This window comes from Narcine bancroftii, chromosome 1, assembly GCF_036971445.1.
Source record: "Narcine bancroftii isolate sNarBan1 chromosome 1, sNarBan1.hap1, whole genome shotgun sequence".
NCBI lineage: Eukaryota > Metazoa > Chordata > Chondrichthyes > Torpediniformes > Narcinidae > Narcine > Narcine bancroftii.
In genome coordinates this window covers 163,576,278-163,602,543 of record NC_091469.1, presented here as the reverse complement: position 1 = coordinate 163,602,543, position 26,266 = coordinate 163,576,278, and the positions used below count along the sequence as shown (strand labels likewise).

The following is a 26,266-nucleotide window of genomic DNA, read 5'->3' as shown; positions in this document are numbered from 1 at the left end:
TGCTCGGAATCCGTCTCAACTTTGAATCCCCCCAACTGCAGCCTCATTGGCGGCTTCCGCTGTCAATCGGCGATTCCGCCTTGTGATTGGTCCGTCAGCGCATCGATCAAGGCCCAGACACCACCCACCTGTGGCCGGGCCACGCGGCGTCGCTGCCATGGAAACGGGCGGGTAGCGGGAAACAACACGCTGCATTTCTATAGCAACCTCCATCATGAGCGTCCCCGCGGGAGCGTCCCACGTACGTAACCGGTGGGCGAATTGACGCAGGTGGAGGCCAGGCTTGGTGAGGGCCTTGGGGAGGGGTCCCCAGCAGGAGCCCAGGCTTGGTGAGGGCCTTGGGGGTGGGGTCCCCAGCAGGAGCCCAGGCTTGGTGAGGGCCTTGGGGAGGGGTCCCCAGCAGGATCTTGGTGAGGGGCCTTGGGGGAGGGGTCCCCAGCAGGAGCCCAGGCTTGGTGAGGACCTTGGGGAGGGGTCCCCAGCAGGAGCCCAGGTTTGGTGAGGGCCTTGGGGAGGGGTCCCCCAGCAGGAGCCCAGGCTTGGTGAGGGCCTTGGGGGTGGGGTCCCCAGCAGGAGCCCAGGCTTGGTGAGGGCCTTGGGGGAGGGGTCCCCAGCAGGAGCCCAGGCTTGGTGAGGGCCTTGGGGAGGGGTCCCCAGCAGGAGCCCAGGCTTGGTGAGGGCCTTGGGGGAGGGGTCCCCAGCAGGAGCCCAGGCTTGGTGAGGGCCTTGGGGGGTGGGGTCCCCAGCAGGAGCCCAGGCTTGGTGAGGGCCTTGGGGAGGGGTCCCCAGCAGGAGCCCAGGCTTGGTGAGGGCCTTGGGGGAGGGGTCCCCAGCAGGAGCCCAGGCTTGGTGAGGACCTTGGGGAGGGGTCCCCAGCAGGAGCCCAGGCTTGGTGAGGGCCTTGGGGGAGGGGGTCCCCCAGCAGGAGCCCAGGCTTGGTGAGGGTCTAGGGGAGGGGTCCCCAGCAGGAGCCCAGGGTTGGTGAGGGCCTTGGGGGTGGGGTCCCCAGCAGGAGCCCAGGCTTGGTGAGGTTCTAGGGGTGGGGTCCCCAGCAGGAGCCCAGGCTTGGTGAGGTTCTAGGGGTGGGGTCCCCAGCAGGAGCCCAGGCTTGGTGAGGTTCTAGGGGGTGGGGTCCCCAGCAGGAGCCCAGGCTCGATTGGTCCCTGCGAGATTTTGTATCAGCTGAGCAAGCTCTCAATGAGCCACCCAATGCCCTGTCCATGGGAACCTGCATCAGGGCACAAGTTCGTCTTTGAGCCTCCACGATAGCCTCTGCCACCCCAGGGTCCACCAGGCTCTACCATTCAGTAGAGGAGATCAGGGAGCTGACCCATAACTGCTCGGTCTGCATGGAGTGCAAGCCGTGCTTCTACCGGCTGGACAGGGCTCCACTGATTAAGGCCACCCAACCCTTTGAATGTCTCCATATGGACTTCTAGGCCCCCCCCCCCCCCCCCCTGCCTGCCCACATGTACTTCCTGAATATTCTGGACGAGTACTCCATTCACCATCCCCTGCCCATGGTCATTAAAGCCCTCTGCAACCCCATCACCTTGTTCAGATTCCCCAGTTACATTCACCGTGACTGGGGGGGTGGGTGGTCCCTCATGAGTGAGGAGTTGTGCCAGCACTTCCTGTCCAAGGGGACAACCACAAGCAGGACCACCAGCTACAATCCTTATGGGAATGGGCAGGGGAAAGGGAGAATGGCTCAATCTGGAGGGCAATCCTCAGCCCTCAAGTCAAAAGGGATGTCCTTTTTCCCAGGGGGCAGGAGGTCCTTCTGGAAGCATTACACACCAGTAGGCCTCTACTCTGTATGGCCACCAACACTACCCCACATGAGAAACTGGCCTCCGTCCCTAGGTGGTTGGCATCAGGCACCACACTGCTGATCTGGCTGAAGAACCCAGGGGCTGGTGCTCCTCCTCAGACACGTTAGGGACCCACAAGGAGGGACCCACTGGTCGAGGAAGTGGTCCCTCCTGCCTGCCGACCCCCAGTACACCCACATACAGTACCTGGACTGGCGGGAAGACACAGTGTCCATCCGGGACCTGGCTCGATCAGGGGCCCAGGCAGAGGAGGGCACCCAGAAGCCCTCATCAGTGACCAGGTATCATCCAGATAAATGATCTCTGACCTCCACCACGACTACGACCCCTCAGATCCCCACCCCCAACACCCCTGCAACCTTCAGCGGAACAACTGACACTCCCACCCCCCTTGGAACCGGTTCACACCAACAAAGTTCAGCCCCTGGATGTTCAGCCTGCCAGACAAGTCACCATCCCATAGGACACGTTGACAACACTACTGATGTAAAGGTTAAAAAGCTTGGTTTTTGATTCTTAGTTAATTTTGTGCCTGTCTCTTTAAGAGAACTAGTGACTAGGACATAATATGTCGTAATATCTGCACAGACCAATAACTTGCCTCTCACTCTTCGTTGAACTATGAAGGGAACGTGGGCTCAAGATAAGTTTTGAATTAATCTTATTTCTTCTTGTATATCTCTTTAAAGTTGAATGTCGTTATATATTTAAATGTAGCCGAATGCTTTGTTTATTCATCATTCTGAAAATCTTAATGCGAAATTATGCAAAATGTTTATCCATTTTATCAACAAATTAAATATACATAAAGCTGCATCTACAAAGTTTGGTTTATTGGATTAAAGAGATTGTAATTTGGAACATCGTCCGCATTTTTCCTTGAAGATGACACATGTTTGAAATTAGGAAATACTAGAAGCTGGAAAGTGTCGTCTCTCACCGGTGCTGCGCCGATCACAGCGGCGAATAAAGTTGAATCTGTGAATTGGTATTGACTGCACGACCAGAGATGATGGCCACTCTCCCGCTTCACCCTGCCCGGCTTTATCTAAAAGGAAGGGGTGAATGTAATGGAACATGGTAATGCAGGTGGGGACCTTGCTGGACGCCGCAGGCTGGCCCACCTCCGACCGGGTGACTCCTCCCTGTAGTTTCCCAGTAAAGACTGAGAGCCCCAGTCTCCTCCCTCAATTCCAGCCTTGGATCCGGGCCAGAAGTCTGTAGACATGTGCTGGATGTTTCAGGGTGTTAAAGCCTTTAATCACTTGCTTTGTGTCTGCTGGTGGTTGTTGATCGCGCTGCAGGGTGAATGGGCCCTAGTTCTGCTCCTGTCCTTATGATTTTGCCATCTAACCTGTTTTCAAACGTGCAAGTTCCTTCCATTTGCATATCATTTATTTCAAGAAACTAACACAATTATAATTCAGTGTAAAATGCGTTAATTATAGCTTATTTTACAAAGGTGATATCTTGGTCGGCACAGTTGGCCTAGCGGTTAGTGCAATGCCTTTACAGCAGTGATTGGGAAAGGGTTTTGAATCCTGTGCTGTCTGTACATTTTCCCCGCGTCCATGTGGGTTCTGCCCGGGGGCTCCTGTTTCCTCCCACCATTCAAAACATACCGGGGGATTGTAGGTCAATAAATATCTTCTTTTTGAAATTGATGTGGAGGCATCAAAGGTTGAGATTTAAGAAGTAGGAGATGATTTGTGCAAAACGCAGATGGGAACAAGTGCAATTTATTGCAGATTTATTTTGGAAAAGATAGATGAAAGAGTATCTTTCGTTATTGCAAGTACAGCAAAAACAGTCTGAAGCGAAACGCAATTTTGTATGCGGAGATATTGTAATTATCATGGACGATTCTTTGAGAAATTCTTGGTGGCTGGGGAACATTGTGGATACAGTTCCAGACTTTGGGTGCGATTGGACAGCACGGGCTTGTGGGCTGAACTGGCCTGTAACTGTGCTGCGTGTCTAAATTAAAAAGAAATAAATTTGATATCTTGTGTACCAAAAGTCTAAAGTGTAGCCCTGGTAGTGACTGCTACTGTTAGAGAAGTTACGCTCAAAGAAGAGACGCACACTACGGGAGTGAAGTCACCACTGGTTCATGGCGCTAGCAGCTCTGCTCATAAAAGGCTCAAAAGCCCATCCCTGACATGATTATACCCTCCCCCCCCCCCAACCCCGACTGGTGAGAAATTGGATCAGCTCATGATTGAATGGCAGGGAAGACTCAATGGGTTAAATGGCTTATTTCTGCTCCTGTGTCTTATGGGTTCTTATGGTAAATGTATGTTCACTAACTGGTTCTGAACCACACCGTAGAAACAGCAAGCAACACAGATTTATTCCAAAACTGTTTCAGTCCAATGCAAACACTACAGGCAAGCTACTCGCACCATTTCAATGATCTCAAATCAGTACTCTCCCATTTACTGACAGATTTACCAAATGATTTTGTGTCCTTTTTGATGAACTCAGAACGGAGCTGAGAAAAAAACCTTTTTGCATTGGCTAGTTGTCCTGTTCCGAATCCAAGTTGAAGCATGGCCGACAGTGGCAGGAAGCCAGTTCAGCTATGGTGTGCATGCGGGTTTTGCTGTTGGTGCAGGTCAGGACGACTTCCGTAGGTCTGGCACTGTTTGGTGAACAGCAGCTGCACTCCATAGCCTTCCTGTCCAAGGCCAGTCCGCAGTTGGTGATGGAGGAAGACTGGCCTTCACAAACCGTGATAACTGCCTGGACACGGAGAGAACACTTGCTGAGAAATTGGACCCTTGTCAAAATCTGGACACAGACTGCACAAGGTACCTACGTCTAGCTTTCAAATGTTTGGCTGTTGATGTAAGTATATGGATATTTTTTTACTTCATCCCAAAATAGATCCAAAGCAGAACAGGTAGTTCACGTGTGCAGGATATTTTATGTCAGTGAAAACACAGAAAAAGTTAAGTAATAGAACCATAGGACACTACAGCACAGAAACTGGCCCCTTCGGCCCTTCTAGTCTGTGTAGAACCATTTTTTGCCCAGTCCCACTGATCTGCACCCAGTCCATATCCCTCCATACCTCTCCCATCCATCTACCTCTCCAAATTCCTCTAAAATGTTAAATTGAGTCCACATTCACCACTTCAGTTGGCAGCTCGTTCCACACTCCCACCGCTCTCTGTGTGAAGAAGTTCCCCCTAAACCTTTCCCCTTTCACCCTTAACCCATGTCCTCTGGTTTGTATCTCACCCTCTCTTTGGCTTGGCTTCATGGACGAAGATTTATGGAGGGGTATGTCCACATCTGCTGCAGGCTCGTTTGTGGCTGACAAGTCCGATGCGGGACAGGCAGACACGGTTGCAGCGGTTGCAGGGGAAAATTGGTGGGTTGGGGTTGGGTGTTGGGTTTTTCCTCCTTTGTCTTTTGACAGTGAGGTGGGCTCTGCGGTCTTCTTCAAAGAAGGTTGCTGCCCGCCGAACTGTGAGGCGCCAAGATGCACAGTTTGAAGCGAGATCAGCACTGACCACCATCTCACCCACCCTCAGTGGAAAAAGCCGACCTACATTTCCTCTGTCTGTCCTCATCATTTTAAATACCTCCTTCAAATCTCCCCTCATTCTTCTATGCTCCAGTGAATAAAGTCCTAACCTGTTTAACCTTTCCCTGTAACTCAGTTCCTGAAGTCTGGGCAACATCCTAGTAAATCTTCTCTGGACTCTTTCTATCTTATTGATATCTTTCCTGTAGTTCAGTGACCAAAACTGCACACAATCCTCTACTTTTGGCTTCATCGATGTCTTATACAACTTCACCATAACATCCCAACTCCTGCTCTCAATACTTTGATTTATGAAAGCCAAGATGCCAAAAACTTTCTTTACAACCCTGTCCACCTGTGACGCCACTTTCAGGGAATGATGTATCTGTATTCCCAGATCCCTCTGTTCTACCCCACTCCTCTTGTGCCAAGACAAATGATTTCTTAAACAAACTTTGCTTTTAATTTTCTTTAAACATAAAACAGGATGAAACTTTAACTTTTTACTATTAACTTAATTCAACCCCCCTTCTAATTCTAAGCGCATGTGTATATAATGTGTGTGTAAGTTCAGAAAATCTCTTTGATTTACAGTCCAATTTCACTTCTCATTCCTCCAAGTTCACTGGTTGCAGGCAATTTTTATACGGTGCACAGAATTTGACATTTATAAAGTTCACCAGGCTTTGGTGCTTGAAAAGTAAATGGCTACCACTCAGGAAGGTTCTCGTTGGTTTCAGAGAGATATTTGTTGCTCGTTGGACACACACAAACTGATTTCCTCCAATCAGTCACTTCAATGTCTTCCCGAAGAAACTTGCCCCATCATGGATTTTGTAAATGATAACTTCTTCCTCCAGAGAAACACTCTAGCCAGCCATTTCCTTTTGTAAGGATGACTGGGGTTTTGAACAGGCTGAACTCAGAACTCACAACCAGTCTTCAAAATGGGGTATTTCCACAGGCTGCCTGCTTGCTATTTTGCAGCCTCAACTGTAGAACTGACTTCCCTCTCTCTCTTGAACTCTCTCTCTCTGAGAGAGGAATCCTGTTTGATTTTTCCTCTCTCTGCTTATAAAAACCAAAACCCCCTCCCAAGGCTCCAAACCCAATCTTTGAAAGATCTTATCAGTAATTCTGAGCCTGGACCTTATTGCCCACACACAATAGATCTGCATTTTCACTGCTTCTGCAAAGCCAAATGCAGTCTCAACGTCCAGCTTCAGTAAAGTTCTTGCATTTTAAATGAGATTTCTTTTGTGAAATGTTACTCTGTGAAGTGACCTACATTAAACCCCCATAATCTATCTCTTTTAAAGACATATTTATCCATAACCATTCTAATATCCCCCATAACGCTCCCATGTTTCCTCTGGTACCCTTTCATCCCGTTAGTCTCTTGGAATTATCACTTATGTGAACTGCTAGAGCTAGCTCCTGTCTCCTTTACTACACTCCTGATTTCCCTTTTGTAGCGTGCGCCTCAATTCTGGAACATTGGGCTGCCATTCTGCCCCACCCCTAACCACTCAACCACTGCTGAGCACCGTCCCCAGTACAGAACATTACACAAGAACACTGGAGAAACTTAGCAGATCACGCAGTGTTTTTTATCTGGCAAAGATAAAGATACTTAAAGAATCAGGTGGCATGGTTCGCGCGATGAAATACAGAACCAGCGACCAGGGCTCAAATCCTGGGCTGTCTGAAAGGAGTTTTTACGTTCTCCCTGTGTCTGTGTGGGTTTACCCTGCGGGACTCCAGTTTCCTGCCACCGACCAAAAACTTATGGTGGTTGTGGGCTAATTGGGGTGTTATTGGACACCAGTGAGATTACATCGAAATATAAAGATGCTGGAGGAACTCAGCTGGTCCATAGGAGATAAAGATGTAGAACCAATGTTTCAGGCCTGATCCCTTTTATAACCGATGTTTCGGGCCTGAGCTCTTCTTGAAAGCAAAGGAATGGGGGCTGAGTGGCAGGATTAATCAGCTCCTGATGGAATGCCAGAATAGACTCCCTGGGCCAAATGGCCTACATCTGCTCTGATACCTTATGGTCTGATGCAGCGTGACCTGTTGAGTGCCCAGCATCTGCAGATTTTCTCATTTAACTGCAGGTTTAGGGAACCCTAGTTGATAAGGGGTTGAGGCTGTGTTTGTCAAAATGGAGGCAGTTGTCAGATTTACACAGTCCAGGTCAAATGAATGGCTCCGTGAGTACAAGAGGTGTAAGAGAACATGGAGAAGGGCAAGAGGGGAATGGAGACACAGCACTCCCGTGGGGTCTGACCGCCCAGTCTGACTGCCGTCAGCTCTGTTTGAATAGCCCATTAAAGGAGTAAACAGTAGTTTTTATTGGGTCTGGACCCAAGAAGGCAGCACCTGAGCCACAAGGGGATCAGCCTCTGGGGGAGCGGCCTCCCATCTAACAATTACAGCACAGAAACGGCCATCGTGGCCCTCCTAGCCCGTGCTGAAACTCTTACAATGTCCCAGTCCCACTGACCTGCCCTCTGCCCATAACCCTCCATACCCTTCCATCCATGTACTGATCCAAATTTTTCTGCAAAGATAATATTGCACCTGCCTCCACGGGAAGCTCGTTCTGCACAGACCCCACTCTCTGCAAAGGTAATGTTGCACCTGCCTCCACGGGAAGCTCGTTCCGCACAGACCCCACTCTCTGCAAAGGTAATATTGCACCTGCCTCCACGGGAAGCCCGTTCCGCACTGACCCCACACTCTGCAAAGGAAATATTGCACCTGCCTCCACGGGAAGCCCGTTCCGCACAGACCCCACTCTCTGCAAAGGTAATATTGCACCTGCCTCCACGGGAAGCTTGTTCTGCACAGACCCCACTCTCTCAGTAAAGAAACTTCCCCTTGTGTTGCACCTAAATCTTAGCCCCTCCAATTCTCAGCTCACGTCCTCTGGTTTGAATCTCCCCTCTCCACAATGGAATAAGTCTATCCAGATCTATATCCATCTGTTACGGAGTTCAGAGGACCCCAAAAACCAGCAGTAATAGATATTCACCACAACACAGGGTTACTTAAACAAACGTAGTTTTTAATTATATTTGAGCAAGAAAACAGAATTGAACTTTAACTTATTACTTAACCTACCTAACTATTTAATCCCCCCACTCTAATACTAAATGCAGGTGTGTGTAATGTATATTTAAGATTAGAAAAATTCTTTGGATCACAGTCCAATCTCACTGGTTGCAGGCAATTCTTGTTCTGTGCACAGAAGTTAGCATTAACAAAGTTCACCAGGCTTTGGTACTTAACAGGCAAATGGTCACCACTTAGGAGTGTTCTTGTTGGTTTTCAGAGAGAGGTTCCTTTTCCAGGACATCCGCAAATGATTCCTTCTCAACCAGTCTTGCTGACGAAACTTGCCTTCTTCAGGGTTCCCCAGATGATCCTCTTTCTTTCAGGTCACCTTTCACACCGCTAGTCTTCTCCTTTGACCAGGCAGTCTTCCAAAGTTTGCCAGCTTGTCCCTCTCAACCTGATTTCTGTGTCTCTCCTCTCTGTTTTACTCCTTCGCTCTTTGAGAGCGAAACTATTCTGCCTACAAACATCACATGCTCTCCCAAGTAAGCTGTATGTTGATACTTTGTTTCCTCTTGCAAAAGTCCTGCAAATATTCTGTGTTTTAAAATGTGTGTGTGTGCAATCTGTTCCAGCAAATCCTCCCAAACCACTTCTAAATACTCTGTCACGTGTCCCCCTCAACATTTTAAAGGCCTCTATCAAATCGCTCCAAGGAGTAAAGACCTAATTTGTTTAACCTTTCTCTGAAACTCAGGTGCTGAAACCCAGAGATCATATTTTGTCCACATCCTTCCTGTAATTTGGTGACCAGAATATTCCAAATTTGGCCTCACCAATGCCTTGTCCAATTTTAACATGATCTCCTAACTCTGAGACTCTATGCTCTGATTTATCAAGGCCAGAATTTCAAAGGCCTTCTTTTCACTACCCTATTCACCTGAGGTTCACTTTTAGCGAGCTGTGGACCATTATTCCTAGATCTCTATGTTCAATTGCATTCTTTAACGCCCTACCATTCACCATGTACATCCTATTTTGATTAGTCTGACCAAAGTGTAGCACCTCACATTTGCCAGCATTAAACTTCATTTGCCAACTTTCAGCCCACTCTTCGAACTTGCCCAAATCTCTCTGCAAGATTTGAAAACCTTCCTCTCTATCCACAATGCCACCCCACAAAATCTGAGAAAGAGATGCAGGGGAGACGGCCCTCAGGATGGTGACCAGGAAGGGTTCTGCCCCTGAAGGACCCACAAAGCAGCGGGGCTGTTGGTGACGAGGCGAGGAACCCATGCAGACTGCGGGCTGCTGGAGACTAGCTGGAGGGGAACCATGTATTGGAACTGGGTTACAAGAGGGCACTGGAGGGTTCCTAATCGTATCATGAGTTCAGATCTGGCGCTCGGGTTGCTGATGGTTTGTTCTCTGTGCAGATGCAGGGGCTGCGGAATCTACGGACAATCGGTGACTCTGGTGGGAGGACTCTCTTTTGCTTCTCCTTCTCTGACTGCAAGAGGTGATTCAGGCAATTTCTGCCGATGGCGAATCTGTCTGCCATACGGCTGACTAAAGCAGTTTCATGTAACGTGGCACTGTTTTTATTACATAACAATAAATTGATCTTGAATAAAGATGGAGCTGGTGGGCAGAATAATGGAAAATCCCAGGAGATTCTCCAGACGCATGACAAGTAAAAGGGTGGCTGGGAGAGAATTCCTTGCTGGGTGGTGGCCGAGTGGAATGACCTTCCAGAAGAGGTGGTTGTAGCAGGGTAAATGTTGTCATTTAAGAGAAGGTTGGATGAGTACATGGATGTGAGGGGATTGGAGGGTTATGGGCAGGGAACAGGTAGGTGGGACTAGAGGAGTTCACTTAAATCGGTGCGTACTAGAGGGGCCAAGATGGCCTGTTGTTTCTGTACTGTAATTGTTATATGGTTAAATGGTTACATGTTTCATGTCATTAAATAAATCTCAATGTTTGCTTTTTTTTCTCATGCTTAACTATTTTAATTTATGAAATCAGTTTCCAATATAACTCCATTTCAGATGCATTTGGGGGACTTGTTCACACAGGGAGCAGTGAGAGATCGATCCTGGGGCCTCCACATTGATGCAAGCATGAAGGAGGCTCACCAGCAGCGATACTTTGTGAAGGGTTAGAGGAGATTTGGCAGGTCATCAAGGATCTCGAAAAGTTCAACAGGTGTTCCATGGAGAGCATTCTGATGGGTTCGGAGGCGCCAAAACACAGGGCAGGAAAAGACTCCAGAGGGTTGTGAACCTGGCCTGCGCCATCACGGGCACCAGGCTTCACTCCATCGAGGACCACTACAAGAGGCGGTGCCTGAAGAAAGCAGCCTCTATCCTTGTAGACACCTGCTGCCATCGGCTACTCTGTACCCAATGCAATCGCATTGCAGCCACCGTGCTCGCAACAGCGCACCACACATGCGCAAGCACCATGAGGGGGAGTTAGTTGAATTGAGAACTAGCAGGGAGCAGAAGTCACACTGTGGGCTCTCTTTCCCCCTACCCAGTTTATCATGTTTGGTTGTGTTCAGAAAAGTCTTTTATTTGGTTTACCTCACCTGCTAAGCACGCAATAATGAGACCCCCGTTATCCAGGCCATGCCCTCTTCAATCTGCTACTATCAGGAAGGAGGTACAGGAGCCTGAAGACCAAGACCCTGCAGCACAAGGACAGCTTCTTCTCTAATGTTCGAGTTCTGAACCACAGGCACTGCCTCAATCTCTCTTCGTCTGCACTAATTTATTTATTTGTTTGTACTGTGATGCAAATTCATGGCAAAAAGCTCTGATTCCGGAAGGAGCTGCCAGCTGAACTGGTGGACACCGGCTCGATTTTGACATTTAAGAAAAATTTGTATATGTTTGTGGATGGGAGGGGAGCGGAGCAATATGGACTGATGCAGGTCAGTGGGACTGGGCAGAAGAATGGTTTTTGCTCATTGGTTCCAATGTATCTGTAGGAGCCCTTGGGATTTTCCTTCACCTTGTCTGCCAGGGCTACCTTGTACATTCTCTTCGCCATCCTGATATCCATTTAAGATTCAAGATTCCTTTAGTGTCATTTAAGAAAACAGGTGTAATGTTCCACAAAACTTGCTTCAGTCTCTGCCATAAGACCGATGGATTCGCCATCAGTAGAAGCCAAAGAAAGAGAAGCAAAAGAGAATCTCCCCCTCCCCCCTGAGTCACCGTAGATTTGCCTCCAGCGCTCCTGCAGCCACATAGAGTCCAGTCCAACCCTGATGCAATCAAGAAGCCGTTCTCGATTCCTTATACCCCTCAGCTACCTGGTTTGCTCCTTGCAATCGCAATAGCGATTGAAATCCCAGGTTCTCTGTACCGGTAAATCTTGCTTCAATCCTGAAGGCCTCCAACTTACCTCGCAAATCCTTGCCAGCAAATAATCTGTCTTGATCCAAGCATTCCAGATCCTCTCTGATTCCATCAAAATTGGTCATTCTCCAATTGAGAATATCAATCTGTGTTCCCCTGCACGCACTTCCGTCACCTGTCCCTTTGCGATCCCAGATAGGAGATCCAATATTGCCCTCTCTTTATTCTGTGCCTCTATATATTGATTTAGAAAACTTTCCTGAACACATTTGACAAATTCCAAGCCATCCAGCCCTTTTACAGGATGGGATTCCCAGTCAATATGTGGAAAGTTAAAATCCCCGATGATCACACCCTTATGTTTCCTGCAACTGTCCACTATCTCTCTACAGATTTGCTCCTCCAATTCTCACTGACTATTGGACGGTCTATAATACAACCCCATGAGTGTGGTCATACCTTTCCCGTTCCTCAGCTTCAGCCATATAGCCTCAGCAGACGAGCCCTCTGGTCTGTTCTGCCTGAACAAAGCTGTGACATTTTCCCCGATGAGCAATGCCAGTCCTCCCCCTTTTACCGCTCCCCCCCTACTCCCCCACCGTTCTATTGTGTCTTGAGCAACGGAAGCCTGGAACATTGAGCTGCCAGTCCTGTCCCTCCTGCAACCAAGTCTCACTAATGGCCACAATGTCATAATTCCACATGCCAATCCACACTCTACAATATTCCTTGCATTGAACTCAATGCAACATAAAGTTAATCCCACCACGCACAACCTTTCTCATCCTGTCTCTTTCTGCAGGCTTATATCTTTTCTACAACCAAGTTTGTTGTCGTCTGATTGTACAAGCACAACTTGACGAAACAGCGTTCTCCAGTCCTCACTGCAAAAACACGCAGACACACAACCAAACATAACACACAGACAAACAAATAGTACACATGCAGGACAAGTATTACTGTGTAACAATAAAGATAAATAAATATTGTTTTGTACAAATGAGAGTCTCAGAGGGTCAGTGTGAGCAGTTCCTTTGGCCATTAACCATTCTCATTGCCCGTGGGAAGAAATAATTCCTCAGCCTAGTGGAGCTGGTTCCGATCCTCCTGATTGTTTTCCCCAATAGGAGCAGTTGAAAGATGCTGTGTGCGGGCTGGAAGGGGTCCTCAGTGATTTTGCACACCCTGTTCAGACAATGATCCCGGTAGATCACATCGATGGGGGTGGGGGGCTGGGGAGACTCCAGTGATCCTCTCTACAGCTCTTACATTCCTATGGAATGACTTCTACTATCTGCTCTGGACCACTGGTTCCCATAACCCGGCAAATCAAGTTAGCAAAACTTTCCACAAGGAAAACCGCCGGAGACTGGCTCATGGGAACCAGGTATTGGAGCCGGGATTCAAGAGGGTGCTGAGGGGAAGAAAGGCTCACAAAGGGGCCTTGGGTGCTGGAGGTGTTCCTGATCATGTCGGAGGTCTGGATCTGGAGCTCAGATCGAACAGGAGTCTGTGGGGTTGTGGGAGGGCTGGAGGCAAATTCACGGATACTCAGTGTCTCTGAAGGGACTCTCTTTTGCTTCTTGTTCTCTCGTACTGTAAGGGGCTCCAGGCAACACTAATGGGGACTCTTTGCCTTACTCTGTCCTGACTGACCTCTCCCTTCATGCTTCCTCGTGGTCACCCAGTTGCCTGCAGCCTGCACTCAAAGTGTGATCACATCACTGTAACAGCGGCCTATGATCCTCACTGCCTCTCACATGATCCTGAGTTTATCCAACTCCGGCGTCAGTGCCGGGACCATGATCTAATGACCTACGTGATGTTTTCTTACAGTCTATGGCATGACCATCTGCAGCAAGATGGAACGAGAGGACTCTACCTGTTTACAAGATGTCTCCCACGTCTGTGTGGACACATACAGCATCAGGAATCCATCGCCATTGACTTGATTGGTACAAGCGAATATGGTGCAGTTTTGGTCACTCTGGTGTTGCCTGGTTTGACCAGGCAGGGTGGCAGAGACGTTGAACGTACATCTAGGACCTGTGAGAAGAGAAAATATGGGCGTCAATTCTCTGCTGCTCACCAGGACCGTAGATTAGATCAGGAGATTGAGAAATGTGGTAGGTATGTGCATTGCCTGTACAAATCATATTCCACATATGACTTACATTTAATAAGGAGAGATTTACAGACATTGTGCAATTAAAGAATTCATCCCTTTTTCAGGCCATGAGACATCGGGGCAGAACTAGGCCATTCAGCTCATCCAGTCTGTCCCACCATTTAATCATGAGCTGATCCATTTTCCCCACTCAGCCCCACTGCCCGGCCTTCTCCCCATAACCTTTGATGGCCTGGCTAATCAAGAACCTATCAACCTGGTCTCCACAACCGTCCGTGGTAACAAATTCCACAGATTTACTGCCCTCTGGCTGAAGAAATTCCTCCCCATCTCTGTTCTAAGTGGACACCCTTCAATCCTGAAGTTGTGCCCTCTTGTCCAGGACTCTCCCACCGTGGGAAACAACCTTTCTACATCAGCTCTGTCCTCACCTTTCAACATTCATTTCGTCAACATTAGAGCTCTTCCTACAAACCAGGGCTGATGGCGGGCTCCTCAACCTCGCAAGACTGAGGGCAAAAACAAAAGTCAGGGGCATGGTGGCTACAGTTTGCTGATGACGGTGGACTGGTTTCCCAATCTCTCAGAGATTTACTGTGCCAGGGCTGCCAAGAGCTACGGACTGACAATCAGCCTGAAAAAGATGGAAGTATTGTAACAACCGGCCCCTGGGTCAAGATACGAAGAACCAACTGTCCTCATTGATGTTGCTCGTCTCAATGCAGCCAACAAGTTTTGCTCCCTGGGTAGCACAATAACCTTCTCACCTTCTGTAGATGTAGAGATTGGGTCAAGAATCAGAAAGGCCTGCTTTGCCTTTGATCAGCGGAAAGATCGGATTGAGTCACAGGACGTCAGGTTGGCCACCAAGTGCAAGGTGGACAGGGCCGTTGTCATATCAGCCTTGCTCTCTGGATGTGAGACGTGGTGCCCATGTCAGAGTCACTTGCGTCAGCTTGACCAACTGTAGCAGCATCACCAACGTTCTCTGATGAAGATCACCTGGCGAGACAAGGTCTTCCTTACCCCTTCCTCACACCCATAATAACCCTCAAATACTCATATCTATGATGCAGTTAAATCCTGCTTCATGGTACCCATTTCCGACACCACCATGATATCAGGCCCAAAACGTCACATATATATTTTACCCACGGCAGTGAGAATGCTGAATGACCAAAGGAACTGCTCATACTAACCCTCCAAGACTCTCATATTTATGAAACAATATTTATTTATTGATTTTTTGCAGATGAAATACTTGTCCTGTATTGTTTGCCTGAATGTGTGTTACGTCTGGTTGTGTGTCTGTGTGTTTTGCACAGAGGACTGGAGAACGCTGTTTCGTTGGGTTGTACTTGTGTGATCGGATGACAATAAACTTGACCTCCTGTGGACGCTGCGAGACCTGCTGAATTCCTCCAGCATTTCTGTCCATTCACAGCATCTGCAGACTTTTGTGTTTCGACCCATTTCCTACACACGCAGCTCAGAGATGGAGGAGGAGACGGCAAGTGCCTGGAAGAGGGTGGGACGTACCCACATCAGTGCTGGACAGACAAGGATGAAATTCATTTTTTAACATTTAGAAATAGAGCACGGTATCAGGCCCTTCCAGCCCATGAGCCCATGCCACCCAATTACATCCATGTAGTTAAGAAGGGTGGTTAAGAAGGCATATGGTATGCTGGCCTTCATAGACCATAGTGTAGAGTATAGGAGCTGGAAAGTGATGCTGCAACTGTTTAAGGCATTGGTGAGGCCAGATTTGGAGTATTGTGTTCAGTTCTGGTCTCCAAATTATAGAAAGTATATAGATAAGGTGGAGAGGGTGCAGAGAAGGTTTACAAGGATGTTGCCTGGCTTACAGCATCTCAAGTATGGAGAAAGATTAAGGAGACTTTTGTAGAGAGGGGATTTGATAGAGGTATCTAAAATTATGAAGGGAATAGATTGACGAGACGTGAGTAGACTCTTTCCCCTGAGGGCAGGGGAGGTTGGAACAAGAGGGCATAAGTTAAGGGTAAGGGGGCAAAACTTTAGAAAAAATATTTGAGGAGGCTCCGGGACCAGACGGGATCTTCCCCAGGACATTGAGAGAAGTGAAGGAGGAAATGGCAGAGGCTCTGGCGGTAATTTTCCAAATGTAGTAGAGAGATGGAAGTCTTTTAAAGATCAGATTTTGAGAGTGCAAAAGCTTTATGTTCATGTTAGGTTAAAAGGAGGGGCAAAAGGTTTGAGAGAGCCGTGGTTTTCAAGGAATATTGGAAACTTGGTTCGAAGAAAAAGGGAGGCGTACATTAGATATAAGAAGCACGGAGTTAAGGAGATGTTTGAAAGATACATTGAATGTAAGAGGAATCTTAAGAGAGGAATTAGGAAAGCTAAAAGAAGGTACGAGAAAACTATGGCAAGCAGGGTGAAAACTAATCCAAAAGAGTTCTACAAATATGTTAATGGTAAGAGGAAAGCTAGAGACAAAATTGGTCCCTTAGAAAATCAGAGCGGAAAACTGTGTGTGGAGCCTAGAGAAATGGGGGAGATATTGAACAGTTTCTTTTCTTCGGTATTCACTAAGGAGAAGGATATTGGGAGATGTGAGATAAAAAAAGCAAATTGGGTAAATATGGGGAATATAGAGATTACAAAAGGTGTAGTTTTAAGGCTTTTGAAGAATATAAAGGTGGATAAGTCTCCGGGACCAGATGGGATCTTCCCCAGGACATTGACAGAAGTGGAGGAGGAAATAGCAGAGGCTCTGGCGGTAATTTTCCAAATGTCGTTAGATATGGGGATAGTGCCGGAGGATTGGCGCATTGCGCATGTGGTTCCGTTATTTAAAAAGGGTTCAAGGAGGAAGCCTGGCAACTATCGGCCTGTAAGTTTGACGTCTGTGGTAGGTAAATTAATGGAGAAAATTCTTAGAGATAGTACTTATAAACATCTGGATAGACAGGGTCTGATCAGGAGCACTCAACATGGATTTGTGGGAGGAAGGTCATGTTTGACCAATCTGATTGAATTTTTTGAAGAGGTGACTAGGAATGTGGATGAGGGTAGCACAGTGGATGTTGTCTATATGGACTTCAGTAAGGCCTTCGATAAGGTACCACATGGAAGGTTAGTTAGGAAGGTGCAGTCTTTAGGTATAAATTTTAAGATAGTCAAATGGATTGAACATTGGCTGAAAGGGAGAGGCCAGAGAGTGGTAGTGGAGGGTTAGGGTTAGGGTTAGGGTTAGGGTGGAGGCCGGTGACCAGTGGTGTGCCTCAAGGATCTGTATTGGGCCCATTGTTGTTCGTTATATACATTAATGATCTAGATGATGGGGTGGTGAATTGGATTAGTAAATATGCAGACGATACTAAGATAGGTGGAATAGTGGATAATGAAGAAGGTTTTCAAGGATCGCAGAGGGATTTGGGCTGCTTAGAAAAGTGGGCTGAAAAATGGCAGATGGAATTTAATGCTGATAAGTGTAAGGTGCTTCATTTTGGTAAGAAGAATCAGAACAGGACATACGTGGTAAATGGGAGAGCATTGAGGAATACAGAAGAGCAGAAAGATTTAGGAGTAAAGGTACATCGTTCCCTGAAGGTAGAAACTCACGTGAATAGGGTGGTGAAGAAGGCTTTTAGTATGCTGGCCTTTATCAATCATTGCATGGAATATAGGAGTTGGGAGGTGATGTTGAGATTGTATAAGACATTGGTGCGGCCTAATTTGGAGTTCTGTGTGCAGTTCTGGTCGCCTAATTATAGGAAGGATATAAACAGAGTGGAGAGAGTGCAGAGAAGATTTACCAGAATGTTACCTGGGTTTAAGCATCTAGAGTATAGGGAGAGATTGGACAGATTAGGTCTTTATTCTTTGGAGCGTAGAAGGTTGAGAGGGGATTTGATAGAAGTATTTAAGATTATGAAAGGGATAGACAGAGTGGATGTGGATAGACTATTTCCGTTAAGAGGAGGAAAGATTAAAACAAGAGGACATGAGTTAAGAATTAAGGGGCAGAGGTTTAGAGGTAACATGAGGGGGAACTTCTTTACTCAGAGAGTGGTAGCCGTGTGGAATGAGCTTCTGGGAGAAATAGTGGCGGCGGAGTCAATTGTATTATTTAAGAAAAGGTTGGACAGGTATATGGATGAGAAGAAGATGGAGGGTTATGGGCATTGTGCAGGGAGGTGGGACTAAAAAGGGGTGTTTGTTTCGGTGCGGACTAGAAGGGCCTAATGGCCTGTTTCCGTGCTGTAATTGTTATGTTATGTTATGTTTAGGCTTCTTCACTCAGAGAGTAGAGTCAGAATGGACTGATCTTTCAGAGGAAATAGTTGTGGCAGGGTCTCTTCTGTCATTTAAGAGAAGGTTGGATGAGTACATGAATGTGAGGGAGTTGGAGTTGTTCAAGTGAACTGGCGTGGACTCAAAGGGCCAACATGGCCTGTTTCTGTAGTGTAAACTGTTATATGGTTATATGATTACCTACAACCCCTGGTATGTTTTGAAAGGTGGGAGGAAACCAGAGCCCCTGGAGGAAACCCAGGCAGACACGGGGAAGGCAGCGCCGTTTTCAAACCTACTGGCATTGCTGTTGGACTAAGCACCACCTTAACTGTGCCACCCTTAAGTTTGCACATGCTCAGTTCAGATCATCCCCAACAGGCCGAAACATATGCCCATCGCTCTTTGGGAAGAAAAGCTTGTACAGGAAGGAACCTTGGTGACGTCTCCTGGATTTACTGCAGGATTCCCACTTTAACTCGTTTGTTGACCACCAAGCCCACAGTTCAGATAATGGATAGAGAAATGTAACACTTACCGCAGGATGTAACAGCACAACGAGGCTCACTGTTGTTCACGGAATGAATGGGAGCTCCTCCAGCGTCATCATGTGAGCGAGTTGCAAGACATTTTGTTTTGTCACAGGAAGGCTGATAACAGAGGAGGGAAATTATTTAAGGCAATGCGTTTCCATAGCGCCTTTAGCCCTCCCAGGTTTCCACAAAGCACCAACCACACACCACCAGGCAATCACTTGGATAAGGCAGAAAATTCGGCACTTAGAATTTGAGGTAAGAGGTAACATCCCTGGTTTCAAGAGCCTCTGTATCAGGATCACTCACCTTTGCATTGATGTCTGTTTCCACAGTAGGTCCACGAGCAGCTGTGCTGATGTGCCTGATGCTTGGTGGAGGAGCACTTTTGTTCATACGGGTGATGTTAGTTTCCACGGCAGTTGCGTCGAAGAGGGCAGCACGAGCTTCATCCTTGACTGCATTGTTCCGTTCGGCACTAGTTTCCAGGGCTGCGGGGTTGGGACGGATGACGCCACTTTCAGGCTCATTATTTGTGTGGCCGACACTAATGTCAGGGTGGGTGGTGTCGCTGAGGGGAGTTCCTGCTAATGGTTTGGTTCCAAGAGTCATGGTATTGGAGTGCATGACACTAATTTCAGGAGGATTTGTGGTGGACCAGCTAGTGTTATCTCTTAGGCTGGTTACGTTGTTGTGGGTGGCAGAATTTTCAGTAGCTTCATGTAGAGGGGTTTCAGATGTTCCAGGACTGATTGTCGCCCTCTTATTATGGATGGCGTTCAACTCATTCGTGGCTGCATTTGTCTGGTTGGCACTGGGCTGTGGAGAAGTTGCACAGGTGCGTGTGGTGTCAGCACCTTGGCTGGTCTCGTTGCAGGAGGTAATATGCTTAGGGGTAACTGCATTCATGATTAGGTCAGTTCCAGGACTAGTTTGACTGGTAGGGGAGACATTAGTTTCAGCAGTTATTGTATTTAGGCAAGGTGCATTTGTTTCCGGTCTGGTTGATTTGGTTTGGGTATAACTAATTTCAGAATGGGAGATAGAGGTGGAGATGATGCCATCTTCTGGACTGGTTGCTTTGGTAAGGGAGGCAGTGGTTTCAGATGCTTTGTTGTAGACTGCAGTAATTTCCGGAGCGTTAGCTTTTGCGTAGATGATATCTTCTGGCCTGGCTGCACTGGTGCGGATGGAGCCGGTTTCTGGAGCAGGTGCGTTGATGGTTTCAGTCGTGGCGGTTCCATCAACTTCCCAACTGGGTCTAAACGAATGGCTCTCTGTGTTTTCTGGACCGGTGTGTTCTCCGATTCTTTTGGGGGTAGTTCTAACACTTCTTGTGGCGATTTTAATTGCGACTATTTCTCTTGATTCCGCAGCTCTGGAATCTTCATCATCACTGAGAGATTTCAGAACATTTGAACCTTTCCCCATTCTTATTGTTGTCGTTCTATGGCCCGAGAGTGTGTGCCGAGTTTTAAGAATAGTTTTATTGCTGTTGATTCTTTCCATGTCCCCAATAATTGCATTGGCATTGGTGTGGGTTTCTATTGTTCCAGGATTGGATGCATTGGTGTGGGGTTCACTGGTTCCAGGATTGTTTACATTGGTGTGGGGTTCTATTGTTTCAGGATTGCTTGCATTGGTGTGGTGTTCTATGATTAATGGATTGGATGCATTGGCATGGGTTTCTCTGGTTCCATGATTGGATATATTGATGTAGGATTCTCTGGTTTCAGGATTGTTTACATTGTTGTGTAGTTCACTGGTTTCAGGATTGGATGCATTGGTGTGGGGTTCAATGGTTGCAGGATTGGATGCATTGGTGTGGGTTGCAGGATTGGATGCATTGGTGTGGGTGTCTATTGTTCCAGGTTTGGATGCATTGGTGTGGGGTTTTTTGGTTCCAGTATTGGATATATTGCTGTGGATTTCACTGATTTCAGGATTGTTTGAATTGCTGTGGTGTTCTACAGTTTCAGGATTGGATGCATTGGTGTGTGGTTCTCTGGTTCCAGGAGTTTTTGCATTGATGTGGAGTTCTATTGTTCCAAGATTGGATGCATTGGTGTGGGGTTCTATGATTCGAGGGTTGTTTACATTGTTGTGTGGTTCACTGGTTCCAAGATTTGATTGATTGGTCTGAGGTTCTCTGGTTTCTGGATTGGATGTATTGGTGTGGGGTTCTATGGTTTCAGGATTCATTGCATTGGCGTGCGTTTCTCTGGTTGTTGCATTGGTGTGGTTTTCTATGTTTCCAGTATTGTTTGGATTGGTGTGGGGTTCTATGGTTTCAGGATTGGATGCATTGTTGTGTGTTTCTATGGTTTCAGAATTCATTGCATTGGCGTGCGTTTCTATGGTTCCAGCATTGGATGCATTGGTGTGGTTTTCTCTGTTTCCAGTATTGTTTGGATTGGTGTGGGGTTCTATGGTTTCAGGATTGGATGCATTGTTGTGTGTTTCTATGGTTTCAAAATTCATTGCATTGGCGTGCGTTTCTATGGTTCCAGCAATGGATGCATTGGTGTGGTTTTCTCTGTTTCCAGTATTGTTTGGATTGGTGTGGGATTCTCTGGTTTCAGGATTGGATGCATTGTTGTGGATTTCTCTGGTTTCCAGATGGTTTACATTTGTGTGGGGTTCTCTGGTTTCAGGATTGGATGCATTGGTGTGGGGTTCTATTGTTTCAGGTTTGGCTGCATTGTTGTGTGTTTCTATGGTTTCAAAATTCATTGCATTGGCGTGCGTTTCTATGGTTCCAGCAATGGATGCATTGGTGTGGTTTTCTCTGTTTCCAGTATTGTTTGGATTGGTGTGGGATTCTCTGGTTTCAGGATTGGATGCATTGTTGTGGATTTCTCTGGTTTCCAGATGGTTTACATTTGTGTGGGGTTCTCTGGTTTCAGGATTGGATGCATTGGTGTGGGGTTCTATTGTTTCAGGATTGCTTCCATTGGTGTGTGGTTCTATGGCTTCTGGATTGGATGTATTGGTGTGGGGTTCTATGTTTTTAGGATTCATTGAATTGTCGTGCGTTTCTCTGGTTCCAGCATTGGATGCATTGGTGTGGTTTTCTCTGTTTCCAGTATTGTTTGGATTGGTGTGGGGTTCTATGGTTTCAGGATTGGATGCATTGTTGTGGGGTTTTATGGTTCCAGGATTGGATGCATTGGTGTGGTGTTCTATGGTTCCAGGATTGGATGCATTTGTGTGGGCTTCTCTGGATGCAGGATTGGATGCATTGGTGTGGGTATCTATCATTCCAGGATTGGATGCATTGTTGTGGGGTTCTGTTTTTCCAAGATTATAGGCAGTGATGTGGGGTTCACTGGTTCCAGGATTGTTTACATTGGTGTGGGGTTCTCTGGTTCCAGGATTGGATGCATTGGTTTGGATTTCTCTGGTTTCAGGATGGTTTACATTGGTGTGAGGTGCTATGGTTTCTGGATTGGATGCATTGATGTGGGGTTCTATGTTTTCAGGATTCATTGCATTGGCATGCGTTTCTCTGGTTCCAGCATTGGATGCATTGGTGTGGTTTTCTCTGTTTCCAGTATTGTTTGGATTGGTGTGGGGTTCTATGGTTTCATGATTGGATGCATTGTTGTGGGATTCTATGGTTCCAGGATTGGATGCATTGGTGTGGTGTTCTATGGTTCCAGGATTGGATGCATTGGTGTAAGTTTCTCTGGTTTCAGTATTGGATGCATTGATGTGGGTTTCTATCGTTCCAGGATTGGATGCATTGGTGTGGTGTTCTATGGTTCCAGGATTGGATGCATTGGTGTGGGCTTCTCTGGTTGCAGGATTGGATGGATTGGTGTGGGTATCTATCATTCCAAGATTTGATGCATTGGTGTGGGGTTCACTGGTTCCAGGATTGTTTACATTGGTGTGGGGTTCACTGGTTCCAGGATTGGATTGATTAGTTTTAGGTTCTCTGGTTCCAGGATTGGATGCATTGGTGTGGGGTTCCCTGGTTCCAAATTTGGATGCATTGGTGTGGAGTTCCCTGGTTCCAGGATTGTTTACATTGGTATGGGGTTCTCTGGTTCCAGGATTGGATGCATTGGTGTGGATTTCTCTCGTTTCTGGATGGTTTACATTGGTGTGGGGTGCTATGGTTTCTGGATTGGATGCATTGGTGTGGGGTTCTATTGTTTCAGGATTGCTTGCATTGGTGTGGTGTTCTATGGTTTCTGGATTGGATGCATTGGCATGGGTTTCTCTGGTTCCATGATTGGATACATTGGTGTGGGATTCTCTGTTTTCATGATTGGATTCATTGGTGTGGATTACTCTGGTTTCAGGATTGTTTACATTGGTATGGGTTTCTCTGGTTTCAGGATTGGGTGCATTGGCGTGGGGTTCTATGGTTTCAAGATTGGATGTATTGGTGTGGGTGTCTATTGTTCCAGGATTGGATGCATTGGCGTGTGGTTCTCTGGTTCCAGGAGTTTTTGCATTGGTGTGGAGTTCTATTGTTCCAAGATTGGATGAATTGGTGTGGGGTTCTATGATTCGAGGATTGTTTACATTGTTGTGTGGTTCACTGGTTCCAGCATTTGATTGATTGGTCTGGGGTTCTCTGGTTTCAGGATTGGATGCAATCGTGTGGACTTCTCTGGTTTCCGGGTGGTTTACATTGGTGTGGGGTTCTATAGTTTCAGGATTGGATGCATTGGTGTGGGATTCTATTGTTTCAGGATTGCTTGCATTGGTGTGCGGTTCTATGGTTTCTGGATTGGATGTATTGGTGTGGGGTTCTATGGTTTCAGGATTGGATGCATTGGTGTGGATTTCTCTGGTTTCAGGATTGGATGCATTGTTATGGGGTTCTATGGTTCCAAGATTGGATGTATTGGTGTGGGGTTCACTGGTTCCAGGATTGTTTACATTGGTGTGGGTTTCACTGGTTCCAGGATTGTATTGATTGGTGTGAGATTCTCTGGTTCCAGGATTGGATGCATTGGTGTGGGGTTCTCTGGTTCCAGGATTTGATGCATTGGTGTGGATTTCTCTGGTTTCAGGATTGGATGCATTGTTGTGGGTTTCTCTGGTTCCAGTATTGGATGAATTGGTGTGGGGTTCTCTCTTTTCGGGATTGTATGCATTGGGGTGGATTTCTTTGGTTTCAGGATTGTTTGGATTGGTGTGGTGTTCTATTGTTTCTGGATTGAATGCATTGGTGTGGGGTTTACTGTTTTCAGCATTTGATGCATTGCTGTGGGTTTCTCTGGTTCCAGTATTGTTTGCATTGTTGTGGGGTTCTCTGGTTTCAGGTTTGGCTGCATTTGTGTGGGGTTCACTGGTTGCAGGATTGGATACATTAGTGTGGATTCCTCTGGTTCCACGATTGGATGCATTTGTGTGGTGTTCTATGGTTCCAGGTTTGGATGCATTGGTGTGATTTTCTCTGGTTTCAGGATTGGATGCATCGGTGTGGGTTGCTATCGCTCCAGGATTGGATGCATTGGTGTGGTGTTCTATGGTTCCAGGATTGGATGCATTGGTGTGGACATCTCTGGTTGCAGGATTGGTTGCATTGGTGTCGGTTTCCATCATTCCAGGATTGGATGCATTGTTGTCGGGTTCTATTTTTCCAAGATTCGATGCATTGATGTGGGGTTCTCTGGTTCCAGGATTGGATGCATTGGTGTGGGCTTCTCTGGTTGCAGGATTGGATGCATTGGTGTGGGTTTCTATCGTTCCAGGATTGGATTCATTGTTGTGGGGTTCTATGGTTCCAAGATTGGATGCATTGGTGTGGGGTTCACTGGTTCCAGGATTGTTTACATTGGTGTGGGGTTCTCTGGTTCCAGAATTGGATGCATTGATGTGGGGTTCTATTGTTTCAGGATTGCTTGCATTGCTGTGGTGTTCTATGGTTTCTGGATTGGATGCATTGGTATGGGTTTCTCTAATTTCAGGATTGGATGCATTGGTGTGGGGTTCTATGGTTTCAGGATTGGATGCATTGGTGTGGGGTTCTCCGGTTGCAGGTTTGGATGCATTGGTGTGGGTGTCTATTGTTCCAGGATTGGATGCATTGGTGTGGGGTTCTATGATTCCAGGATTGTTTACATTGTTGTGTGGTTCACTGGTTCCAGGATTGGATTGATTGGTGTGGGGTTCTGTTTTTCCAGGATTGGATGCATTGATATGGGTTTCTATCGTTCCAGGATTGGATGCATTGATGTGGGTTTCTATCGTTCCAGGATTGGATGCATTGATGTGGGTTTCTATCGTTCCAGGATTGGATGTATTGGTGTGGATTTCTATCGTTCCAGGATTGGATGCATTGGTGTGGATTTCTATCGTTCCAGGATTGGATGTATTGGTGTGGATTTCTCTGGTTTCCAGATTGTTTGCATTGGTGTCGGGTTCTCTGCTTTGAGGATTTGTTGCACTTTCATTGGTTTCCAGAGAAGTTATCCTCACCTGCATATCATCAGTTGTAGGGTTATAATGATCCCCAGAAGCTGTGCTGCTGCCCTTAGCTTTCATGTTGGTCATAATGGAGAAAGTGTTTGCATTACTGACAATTTCAGTAGTACTTTCATTAGTTTGGATGGGTCCTGCTTGGTAACTGGTGCTGTTCCTCTGGGTGTTCCTCACTTCAGAATTCCTTGTGCTGTTGTGCACGTCGAGAGCATCGGATGTATCCACCCTGGAGTGGCTGTCCACTACGGCAGGACTGACGGCTCCCTGAGTTTCAGGACTAGTTACATCAGTGTAATTTGTCTCGGATTCCTCAGCAGTTTTGTTGATGTTGGTGGCTCCAATTTGAGAAGAGTTTGTCTGGTTAAAAGTCAGTTTAGGTTCATAAATGTGGGCACTGGAGGCTTGGGTTTCAATTGTTTTGGTAGTGATTTCTCTGGGTTGATTGGATTCACTTCCAACCATTCCTGGATCACCTTCGAATGATGCCACAGGTGGCGGGCCTAGAGAAAGGAAATCAGTTATTCATACAATTTGAATTTTGCTACTTGATGTATGTCTTTTGAATTTTAATTAACATTTTAGCAGTATTTATTCATTAAATGATTCAAAAGTCATTGAATTCCATTGAGAGGAGATTTGATACAAAATTATGAGGGGGACAGACAGAGTAAATGTATTTTGTTTTTATCCACTAAGGGTAGACGAGGTACAAGCCAGAGGACATGGGCTAAGGGTGAATGGGGAAAGGAACTTTCATTAGATTGGATGTCAATCCACAAGAGTGGCAGAGAGGATCACTTCCTTCCCTGCCCCCCCCCCCCTCACTCCCCACCCAATTAACGTGATCTACGGGGATCATTGTCTGAAGAGGGTGCTCAAAATCACTGAGGACCCCTTCCACACCACACACAGCATCTTTCAGCTGCTCCCGTCGAGGAAGAGATCCAAGAGGATCAGAGCCAGCGCCACCAGGCTGAGGATCAGCTTCTTCCTACGGGCAGTGAGAATGTGAATGACCAAAGGAACGGCTCACACTAATCGTCCAAGACTCTCATATTCATGAAACAACATATTTTGTT

General features: G+C 46.9%; 1 protein-coding gene across 1 annotated transcript in view; it reads right to left on the bottom strand.

Moving 5' to 3' along the window:
* Positions 1-4,167: 4,167 nt before the first annotated feature.
* Positions 4,168-26,266, bottom strand: part of LOC138752648 (uncharacterized) — a 74,071-nt gene continuing 51,972 nt past the window's right edge. The window contains exons 12-15 of the mRNA XM_069915409.1: positions 19,053-25,687; positions 18,749-18,860; positions 13,684-13,847; positions 4,168-4,580 (exon numbers count right to left, since the gene is read on the bottom strand). Of these exons, the coding sequence (XP_069771510.1) occupies positions 4,356-4,580; positions 13,684-13,847; positions 18,749-18,860; positions 19,053-25,687 (7,136 nt within the window). The 3' untranslated portion in view covers positions 4,168-4,355. The remainder of the gene's footprint in view (positions 4,581-13,683; positions 13,848-18,748; positions 18,861-19,052; positions 25,688-26,266) is intronic.